The 11,149-nt window shown below is 46.0% G+C and overlaps 1 protein-coding gene across 4 annotated transcripts in view; it reads left to right on the forward strand.

The window, feature by feature from the left end:
* The window catches only part of TP53INP2 (tumor protein p53 inducible nuclear protein 2), a 48,508-nt gene extending 39,465 nt beyond the window's left edge, over positions 1–9,043 (forward strand). For 2 of the 4 annotated variants that reach the window (XM_066625716.1, XM_066625717.1), the window contains exons 3-4: positions 6,021–6,369; positions 7,669–9,043. In XM_066625716.1, coding sequence (XP_066481813.1) covers positions 6,021–6,369; positions 7,669–7,918 — 599 coding nt within the window. In that variant the 3' untranslated portion in view covers positions 7,919–9,043. The remainder of the gene's footprint in view (positions 1–6,020; positions 6,370–7,668) is intronic. The other 2 variants (XM_066625718.1, XM_066625719.1) reach the window with 2 other exon arrangements.
* The last annotated feature ends 2,106 nt before the right edge of the window (positions 9,044–11,149 follow it).

Consider the following 11,149-nt stretch of genomic DNA (forward strand, 5'->3'; position numbering starts at 1 on the left):
CATGGCTCCAGACCCTATTTAACCTTCCCTTCGCTCCGAGCACGCCCTCTTGCTCTCTTCCTCACGACCACTGAGCAGACAAAATGGCATGCAGTAGGGCTCTGCTGGTGACGCCATCTTGACCACATGGCACACAGGACAAGGCAGCTTCAGGGCCTTGTTATCTTTTAAGTTAGTGTACCTCTGATCTCAATCAGATGCTGTAACCTTACTTCCAATGAATCGTGAGTAAATGAATCTCCTTTGCAACTTCAACCAGCCAATGTTGTTTGTGTTTCTTGATTAGCAGTCAGCCGGGTGTGGGAGGTTCCCTGGGTTGATTCCCAGCAAGAGGGGGGGTCTGCTGCTGAAGCTACTCTGCTTCTCCCCTAAAGGAGGAAACCAGTTTTAAGAGATTCCTCCAACACTTCCTGCAGTTGGGTGTCACTCATGGAAGCCTTCTCAAAGTAAGGGAATGTTTGTTCCCTTACCTCGGAGCTGCATTGCCCTTATGTCAGTGCTGGAAAGCACTGACATAAGGGGTTAGGATTGTGCCCTATATAGGACTCATTGCTAGTGCTAAGGCAGGAATAGGCAGCCAACTGACTGATAGTCAGTTCAGAATCCCCAGTTCATTATATATGGAGTCTCAATCACAGCTTAGCATTGTGATCAAGGCCCAGTAAGGGCCAGTGATTGAGGTTCACCACACGTTCCAATCTCTCTCAGATTGCTGCCATCTTCCTTGACTCTACACTGCCACCTTGGAATGGAAGAACAAGAAGAAAGCTTCTGGCTTCAGGAACCAGTCATCAGCCAATGACGGAAAAGACATGGCACAGTAAAGATCACTGATGTGACATTTCTCTTCCTCCCATCAGGACAGATTTGGACCTGAGGAGCTTGAAAATGAATGTATGAGGCTGCCTTATACTGAATCTGACTACTGGTCCATCAAGTTTAATAACTCCACTGGCACCAAGCTTTTCCCAGTGCTTTCATCTGAAACCTGCTCTACACATGCAGTAGAATGGGGCAGGGATGAGGTGGTAGAGTTGTGAGGTGATAGGATAATGGGGGGTAACACAGGATCAGCCTACAACCTCTTGGCGCATGAGGCAGAATGATAAATGCTGACTCCCCCTTATCTCATGGTCTGCCAACCCCTGTTCCTTCCACTACTTGGATTGGAAATAGAAGAAAGAAATTAAGCAGAAGAGGAAGTGTAGAGGAAAAGTGAATTGTGCTCTAGATCAACCATTTTCAACCACTGTGCCGTGGCACACTAGTATGCCGTGAGTAGTCTACAGATGTGCCCCAGGAATTTGGGGGAAAGATCATTTATTAGTGGGGCCAATGGGGGTGTGAGCCCCCCCACTGGTAGCACGATGTGCCTTGTCAATTGTAAAAAACCTGATGGTGTGCCTTGACAATTTTATTGCCTTGTCAGTGTGCAACAAGATGAAAAAGGTTGAAAATCACTGCTCTAGGTTCTAGACTGAGCACCTCCAACACTCTAGCCCAGTTCTTAAACTTTTTGGTCTCAAACGTTTACACTCTGAAGATGAGTGTCGGGGAGCCCTGCCAGCATACGCGTGGAGTCTCAGGCAGGGGGTAGATGGCAGCCACTTATGCTATGCTTGTGGAGCCCCTGAAAGGGTCTCAGGAAGCGCTGGGGCTCCTAGAAAATTACTTTGAGAAATGTTTCTCTAGACCAGGGGTGCTCAATAAGTCGATCGCGATCTACCAGTCGATCACGAGGCAAAATGAGTCGATCGCAGGCTTCTCTCCCGTCCACGCATCCCTGGGAGTGAGCCCCACCCTGGGAGTGAGCTCCTGTCCATGCATCCCTGGGAGTGAGCCCCGTTGACTCTACTGGGGCTGACTTGTGAGTAGACCTGGAGAGGAGCCACTGGCAGGCTTCTCTCCTGTCCATGCATCCCTGGGAGTGAGCCCCGTTGACTCTCCTGGGGATGACTTACCTTTCCCCTGTTTTTGCACTGGTATGTATGGAGATCTCCCCCCCCCCCAACTTCCATCTGTTGGTTCTGTGTGCAAGGGGTTTTGCACTGGTCTTGCTGGGATGTCTATATAGAGATCTTCCCTCCCCCACACCTTTCCCTTGTTTTTGCACTGGTCTGTATAGAGATCTGCTCCCCCCCCCACTTGTATTGGAATCAAGGAAGATCTGGTGAGGAGGTAGATGTGGTGTCAGCAGTGGCCTGGGCATCCAGCAGAGTGTGCTGCACAGCTGCAGCCACTTGAAGGCAATAGGGCCCTCAGGGATATAAGAGTACCTGAGGCAGGAAGGGCTCCACTTATTTATGTGAGTCAGCCTTTTCCTACATGAAGATCATTAAGTCTAAGTACCGTTCCACCATGACTGATGAACATTTGGAAGTGTGCTTGAGGCTGGCTACTGTCCGGACTATGCATCCTTGGCTGATTCACTTCAGTGCAAGTCATCAAAGTAAACTCAAGTAATTACAAAAAATGTTTATAGTTAATTATGTTGTGTTGTGCAATATTGGCTCATGCGTTTATGCAAGGTACACCAACATACATTGTACACATAAATGTTATATATTATGATGGCGCGAACATTGTTAAAAAAACTCTGGTAGATCTCCAGGCCTTGCTGGGTTTCAAAGTAGCTCTCGAGCCAAAAAAGTGTGAGCACCCCTGCTCTAGACCAGTGGTTCTCAAACTTTTTAGAGGTCCTAGAGGCTGCTGCCTGATTTATGGATGGCAGGGGATGTGGTTATAATGGTGATTGGGCAGCAGTGCTACCCCTCCCCAGTAGCAGTTTGTGTAACCATTGATGCGCATAGCCTAATTTGTCCTGTCAGTTTCATGAACCACCAAATTTGGGTCACGACCCACTGTTCTACCCTATTACTTTCCCCTAGCAGTCTCCTCTTCACCACACTTTTTTCTCCTGCTCCAATCTCTTTGTTTCCATTCCAGAGGGTGGCAAGAGAATGAGGAGTTGTGGGGACAAGTGGGCAGGCAGGAGTGGATACCTCCCCAGCCATTATGTTGCCTGAGGCAACTTCCTCATTCTGCCTCATAAATGGGCTAGTTCTGGGGTCATATTTTTGAATGGCTCATATTTTGTAAAGAAATAGCTTACATATAAGAAGACAACCAGTGTGTAGGTGCAGGCTGGCTGGAGCCAGTATTTCCTGGCCTGGAATTTTTTTTTTTTTTGCAGGGGGGGGGGGGGAACAATTCAAAATGCCATTTTCAACTTCAGTGGTACAATCCTTTCTATTACTTTAGGATAGGAACTCAGGCGAGGAACTGAACCTGAGACTCTTTTTTGCCCCTCATGCAAAGCATGTTCTTTGGCACTCAGGTGTGGCACCACTTTCATAACTGCACTTGCATGTATGAGAAAACAACCAAGCACCATTCAGCACAAACACCGCTGCTACAATTTTTTAGACTTTATGCCCCAACCCATCACTGGTCTATGAGCATTTGTGTGATTATTTTTTAGCTAATGTCTCATATATGTATGAAGGACTATACAACGCGGCAGGACATATTCCTCCTACCCCTAAAATGAGGCTGTGTGTAGGGCAAGTTGGAGCAGAGTCCCAATTACAGCATCTGGTCTTGGGAGTTTCTTCCTTTACCAGGCTGCTTCTACTACATATTACAGCCCCTAGTGGCCAGCCCCCCAAATGACACCTATCAAGAAACGGGAGGAAAGCAGGAAGGTTAGGAGAAGCCCCATTTCCATGTCCCCTGTGACATCCAGTGAGCTGTGTCCATAATGATCTGCAAGCATAGTGTGCTCCAGTCCAAATGAAGATTAGTTTCTGATGCCAGGAGAGCGGAAATCAATATAACTTACAGCTGTAACTACTTTGGAGGTACAGTGCTGTTGTGGCAGGGTTTGTACAGGTTGCTGGTTTGTATTGAATTTGCTGAGCAAGTGCTGTGCCTGTCTTGTCACCAGGAAGAATTGTAATAGGAGTATTGTGCTGTGGGGGTTGTCTCCCCTTCCTCCAAAGAATACCTTACCTCATAGACCACATTGGCCTAGACAAGCAAGAAACCTGCTCACTGTCTTTAGAGCAGGCTAGCTTCTTCACAGTGCATGCAGGAACTGTTTTTCTTCAGTTCTTCCGCTGATGGTGGACCAGTAGAACCCCTTCTACTGCCACATTTTGACATCTAGATCTTCCATACTTCTTCTCCTGTACAATCTCTCTCTCCCTCCCTCCCTCCCTAATTGGTATACTTCTTTTTCTTTATTGACAATCCAAAATTAGAGCAATGATGGATGCGTGAGAGTTGTCTTTGAAATAACCCCACATCTGACAATAACCCATGCCAATTCTCATCACAGGTTTATAGATTAGGTAGGTCTGTTGTTGAAGAAAATTGGATCCATGTATTATTATTGTTGTGGTGGTGGTTGTTATATTGCACCATCAGTTATATGGTGATTGACAGCCCAATCCTATCCACACTTCCCTGGGAGTAAGCCCCATTGACTCTAATGGAACTTACTTCTGAGTAGACATGCATAGGATTGGGCTGTTACACAGTAACAAAAGAAAGAAAAAGGCACATTCTTGTGCAAGGAATTTAGAATCTACACTTCAGCAGTGAGGGTTGGAGGTGGGTAGAGAGCAAAGAGAGAGGTCAGGATAACAGGGAATGAATAAGCACAAATGCAGTTGCGTGTATTTAGGCTTCTCCCACATTGTACTTGAGGACTAAGGCGTAAATACATATAGGGATATGAGGATTCCTGGCACTAACAGGCACAGTGAAAGGAGAGAGCTTTCATGTATTTTTAAAAACTTAAAAGAAAGCAACATCAATATCATTCATGTTTTTGCTTGTACTTTCTCCAGTTCTTCAACTTTCCAACAACTCTGGTCTCTGTGAATGTCCCACTGGATAATTTTGCCCACTCATGTGCCAACACTGATCTTAACGTCCTTGTTTGCAAGGAGAGAGGCGGGATATCAATCTTTAAGTAAATAGAACTAATGTTGGCACCTGTTTCAGTGGGTCTTCATGGCACATAACTGCATGGAGGGTTGCAGCCTCAATGTCAAAACAGCAGTCTGCTTTTCTTTGTAGTGACAGGGTCTTGGGATGGTTTGCGTGGGATGAAAAGGGTGCTTCTCCCTTCTTGCTCTTTCCCTACTAGGGATGGCAGCAGTTAAAGCATTTCAGCCAGCCTGGTTGGGTCTTTGTTGTTCAACGATGTCTTATTTCCTTCCTGTCTCAAAATGTCCGTTCTAATCATTCCACCATCTTAGAGCTGTAGACATTTGGGTCTGTTGCTACATGCCCATGCACAGTGGTCCCCCCCCCCTGCTATTTTTTGGAGTTAGCCACTCTTATTATTTTGCAATGGCTCTGTGTGGTTCCATATTTCTCTGGCGCTTTGATAACCCACATTGGGAGAACGACCTTGCTTCGCTTCTGGTGTGTGGTTTTTTTGTTTTTTTCTTCTTTTTCCAGCCTGGTGGTTCACACTTTGCAGGGCTGAACCATCAACACTTGCGCGTGACCCACTGGGGGCAGCTATATTTTTTGTGCACCAGCGAAGCAGTGCACAAGCTGAGTGATGTCCCTCCCCAGTCCCTGGGAGTGTAGCTGAAGATGCTGGGAAGCAAATCTCAGAAGGTGCCCAGCTGCATTCGCGGCAGGTCCGCTTCATGGATGGCAGGCTGCAGCTATGTGAGGTGGCGAAACATCTTGGGCCAGCCCTGATTCTTCAGGGAAGGTTCTGGGATGAATTATGATCATGCCTTCGGGGTGTTGTTTGTACTAATAATGCCCCCCTTTCTCTTTTCCCTCCCTCACTTTCCCTCCCATCCATTGTATTTTGAATGTGTGCGACACTTCTCCTCTTTAACCCTTTCCGCTTCCTGCATTGCCTTGCACACCCTTTGCATGGCTTTGAACTATGGTGTTTCTTATTGTTTTGTTTTTTGTTTGGTTTTTTTGCCTTTTGTTCTGGCTGCTCCCATCCCGTGTGGGCGGTGACTCTGGTCGCCTCTCATTAGATAGTTACGCTTCTGCCCCCAGCAAAGAGCGGCGGGTAGGTGAGAAGGATTCTGTTTGCACTTCTCATTGCCGCCATGGGTCCCCTCCACCTACCACCACGTCTCCGCCCCACTCCCTCAGTGACTGTGTCAGCAGGTCCATGCCCTCTCAGCCTGACCCCTGCTTGATGGACGAGAGTTGGTTTGTTACCCCTCCCCCCTGTTTTACTGCAGAAGGTCCTGACCCTGTCAGCATGGAGAGCAATCCCATGGAAGACCTCTTGATTGAACACCCCAGCATGTCTGTGTACGTCACCAGCACCAGCATTGTGGTGGAAAGGGAGACGCCTGAGGAGCACATGGGCGATGGGTAAGTTCAGAGCAGGGCTTCCTCTTCAGGGGAAAGGAGCCCAAATGACTTACCAAGAACCCAGAAAATGTTAGACAAAACAGGTGCTGTGTGTATTTTAAGTGACCTCTTTGGAATTTGGAAAACGTTTTAAATTAATGTTATTAGTTAAGTTAAAATATATACCCAAGTGGTTCCCAAACTTTTTTGACTGGTGGCTCCCTTGACCTCCTGCGCCATTGGCCACAGCTCCCCATTAGGACTACAATCCTATACATTGTATAGAGTGGTAGGTTTTTCACAAGAATTCCACAGCTCCCCTGGCTGGTTTCCGTGGATTCCCTGGAAGCCACAACTCACAGTTTGAGAGCCACTGAGTTATAACTCCAAAGCAGCTCCTTCACACTGCCTGAGTGGGAAGGGGAAGAATTGATGACAAGGACCTTGTAATCACAAGGAGAAAGTGGAGGCCAAGAAGGATGCATTTCTTAACCAGAAATAGGCACACCCAAGTCCTGTTTGCCTTTAAAACATTACGCCCATCAGAAGTTCTTTTGCAATTGTGAAGCCTATAATATGCCTGTGTAATGGTAGAGGAGGAAGAATTGTGTCACTTGCCACAAGCGATGTGCTGAGGCAGTATATTCAGCAGATGGCTGTTAAGACTTGTATCGCTAGACCACACATAATAGATGGATGCATTTCCTGGAGATGGGGGAATCTCACCTTCCCAGCAACAAGACACTGCAATGATAGAGCTGCATTTATATCTATGACTATGTATCTTTAACCCTCTCAAGTATGCCTGGCCCTCTCAGAGCCTTAAATCAGGGGTCTCCAAACTTTTTGGCCAATAGGCCACATCAAATATCTGGCACAGTGTCATGGTCCAGAAAAAGAAATTTAAATATAAAGTTCAAATAAATACATTAGAGATGGAACTTAGGTGAATTAATAAATGGGCTCAAATTTCCAGGATTTCTCCAAGTACCAACACACACCACAGAAATAAAGCACACACTTAAATAGACCACCATTCCCCCACCCCACAAGCACATCTCTGGTCGTGTTTGATCAACTATGCCTGAGACTCTCAGGGGATCAGAGGCTGGCCGCAGGCTTGATAAAGGCTTGCCGTGGGCTGTAACTGGCCCCAGGCCAGGGTTCAGAGACCCCTGCCTTAAATAATTCTGGGCACAATCCTAACCAGGTCTACTCAGAAGTAAGTTCTATTTTGTTCAACAGGGCTTGCTCTCAGGAAAGTGTGGTTAGGACTGCAGCCTCTGACTTTTCTGTGCTCTTGTGCCTTCCTTTGCGCAGCGAGGTGCCCGAACGTCATTTGCAGCGCCATGCCCCACACCACTCCAACTCTCTTGCTACCAAGGCCGCCATCTTGGAGAAGGTCAACCAAGTGCGTCGGATTCAGCGGGCAAAGCATCTGGCAGAGAAGCACAAGTTTAGTCCGAAAGTCATGCAGCGGCAGAACCGCACCAGAGAGTGCCGCCCGCGAAGGGCCAAACACCAAGGCAGCTTTGTCTACCAGCCATGTCAGCGCCAGTACAACTACTAAGCTACTTCAGGAAGTCTACACCATGGGGCATTATCCTTTTAAACTTTCAGCTTCACCAGTTCCTCACAATGCTTTCTTCAGCTTGAGAGGGTCATCGTCATCTTTTTCTGAGATAAATCCATCCCCGCTGTGAGAGAACCTCCTACATTCTCCTGAATTGACAACATTCAGTGGTAGTTCTTTCCTGGGCTTTTCTTGGGCTTTACCTCCCTTTTCAGCACGAAACACATTTTTCTGATCTATGACTTCCTTTCTTTTTTGGGGGGGAGGGTTAACCTCCCTCATGCCCTTCCCTACATCCATGAGTGTGGACTTTGATTTGAAAACAAAAGAAACCCAGCATGCCCCGCTAACAGGGCTGCAGGTCTATTTTGAAACTCCAAAATCTGGTTTTTGAAAGTGTTGGAGAAAGATGCATATGTCTCAATTTCCAGGAGAGAGAAATCCTCTTTGGGTGGGTATTGGTCCCAAAGTAGCATGAATTAACACACTGGCTCTTGTAGCAATCACCAGTGTTATAGTGCAATCCTATGCAGTCTACGCAGAAGTCAGCTCCACAGAATTCAGTGGGACTTGCTCCCATGTAAGTCTGTATAGGATTGCAGCCTTAGATTGATTTGGTGCTTCCAGTGAATATATCACGTTTCGTTTCATTTTAAAATGTCATGTAGTGGAGGGCCAAGGGGCCCTACCATTTCCTTTTTCCCTTGTTGTTGCACTAAGGAGCCTGTGACATCAGTGCCTTTCTTTATGACATCACACTCTTCCCAGCAGAAACAGACTGTGATGTCACAAATGGAGATACCAGGTTCATGTGCAAACTAGAACGCAAACTCAGTGAATGAACGGAATAGGCCCCATTTAATGAAAAACTAATTTGTACTTTGTGACAGATTTCATTCACTTAAGAAACAGGAATTGTATGGTTGTTCCTCTTGCAGAGAGGACCCCAGGAGCTGGGTATGTAGCATTCTGCCATATCCTTAATCTGAAGTCAATATAGAGGTTGTATAGAGGTTACAAGACAGCTCCATTGACACCTGTGGGAGCTTTGCCACTGACTTTAAATACAGGAGTTTTCTGTTCAGAGGTGTTGTGTGATTTAATAAAGAATCTTTGAAAGTCCTTTGCAGTTGCAGTGGCCAGTGGAAGTTGCTGGGGTTCACAGATTTTGAAAGTTTAAACTTGGTGTATTCCAGTTCTTGATCACACATGGCTTTTCAAAATGCATGCCATGAGTGTTTCATTCATGTGTTTACTGGCATGGTTCTCATGGGCTTTCTTGCCAGAGGTTCCGTTAGACTCCAATGTTTAAAGTCATGAGTGCAGAGCACAATGGGAAGATCTGATACTTTTTGCAGGATGTGGGGGAAGTATCCTCGTAACATTGACATGTAGGCCTGAAAGCAAAAAAAAAAAAAAACTTTTTAAAGAAAATGCAAAAATAAACTTAAAAACCACGAGCTCACATTCCTTCAGGCATTTTACAAGGTGGTTTATCAACTTCCTGCAACGAGAAAAAGTTTTTATCTTAAGAGAGGGAAATGGCTACAAGTAACCTGTACTTACAAAAAATATATTTATTTGAAAAAAAATCCTAGTAAAAGTCTGCAACCCTTTGTTCTGCACGTGTTGTTGGGGATGATGACCATGCATCATGCAATTCTAAACACACTTCATAGAGGCTAAGCCCACTTAATACAGTAGTCTTACTTCCAAGAAAACATGCATAGGAATGCACTGTGAGGGTTCAACCTAGTCACACCAACTGCAATTTTTTTCAGTAGGAAAGCGTTAAGCATATGATTAAATTTGTCTCATTGATTTCAACCAAATTGTGCCGTAAGAATATCCAATGATTCAATATAACTCATTCCTTATCATCAAGAAGGTGACATTCATGTGATCTTGTTTGGGCATGAGTGTCAATAACCTCATCAGGGAAAACAGCTTACACATATTTATAGGGGTGATTAAGTATGTTGGAGAAAGTAAGAAGGATGTATTGTTAAAGAAAAGATAGCAAGAGAGTTTGGGATGATGAAGGAAAGTGTTGAAGACAAGCTTTAAAATAGGCAGCCCAATCCTAACTAAATTCCCCTGCACCAATGCGGTAGTGCCAGTCTGGCCAAGCTGCATCCTGCAGGTGAATTTCAGCTTCTGGAGGTCTCCTCAAGTTAAAGGGCATTTGTCCCCTTGCCCTGAGGAAAGTCCCAGCAGCTGCTATGGGTAGCTGCTTGAACCTACATTAGCGAGATGGCTGGCGCAAGTTCTAGTTTATCCATGTCAGCGGATCAGGTCGAGGAAGGGGGATAGAATATGGTGCGCACTGGTTCCACCGATCCTGCCACCTCCCAGACCCAATCCATCTACCCCCTGCCCCCATTGCTGCCCTTCCCCACCCCCTTCTGTTCCTCCGCCCCTACGCCAGTCTTACCAGCTCCACTGGGTGTCCCTCCATGTAGCAGTGCCAGCAGGAAGGCTCTGGCTTCCTACTGGCGCAGCTAACAGGTGCGCTGTCACAAAGTGCCTTACAGCACTCTGGTGACAGCACAAAGGCCTGGTGCACTGGAAGAGCGTGTGCTCTGCCAGCACACCATTTGCATAGGATTGGGCCATAATTATGGCCATAAGGCTGCAGTCTTATGCACTGGAGAGTGAGACCTATTGAATTCACTGGGGCCCGCTGCCAAGCAAATATGCATAGGATTGTACTGTACCTCAGGAAGGAAGGGATAGGAAGCTGTTGAATTGGTGTAAGCTGAAGATGTGGAGGTCTGGACTCTAGTGAGCAGAGGGTGTACCCTCTCAAGAACTGTATGTGTGCCTGAATTTTGAAGGAGCCTTTTCCAAAGTTTAGAAACTCGAGATTCTAGAATGTCATATAAATACAAAGAAATAGATAATTTTTATTCTGTCGTCTGTCGTCAGGGGGCATCACCTGAGATTAACATCATTTCAACAGTAATTTGGTTTCAGTACAGTTCTATTGAGCAGGGGGTTGCCCAGCTAAAAATGTTCCCAACTGCAAGAAAATGTAAAGGGTTGGTCAAACATATTTCCTACTGATATACTTTGTTAATGGAGGTTCCTCTCTCTAATCAAGGTAGCCGGAATGCTCACATCCTGTTACTATTGCCCAGTATGGCTGAGATCGGTGTTACCACTATTTTCTGTGATGCTTAATTTCATCCCCATTGCTGATCTTTGGAATTTCTTAAATGTTTAAAA

This window comes from Tiliqua scincoides, chromosome 4, assembly GCF_035046505.1.
Source record: "Tiliqua scincoides isolate rTilSci1 chromosome 4, rTilSci1.hap2, whole genome shotgun sequence".
Taxonomy (NCBI): domain Eukaryota; kingdom Metazoa; phylum Chordata; class Lepidosauria; order Squamata; family Scincidae; genus Tiliqua; species Tiliqua scincoides.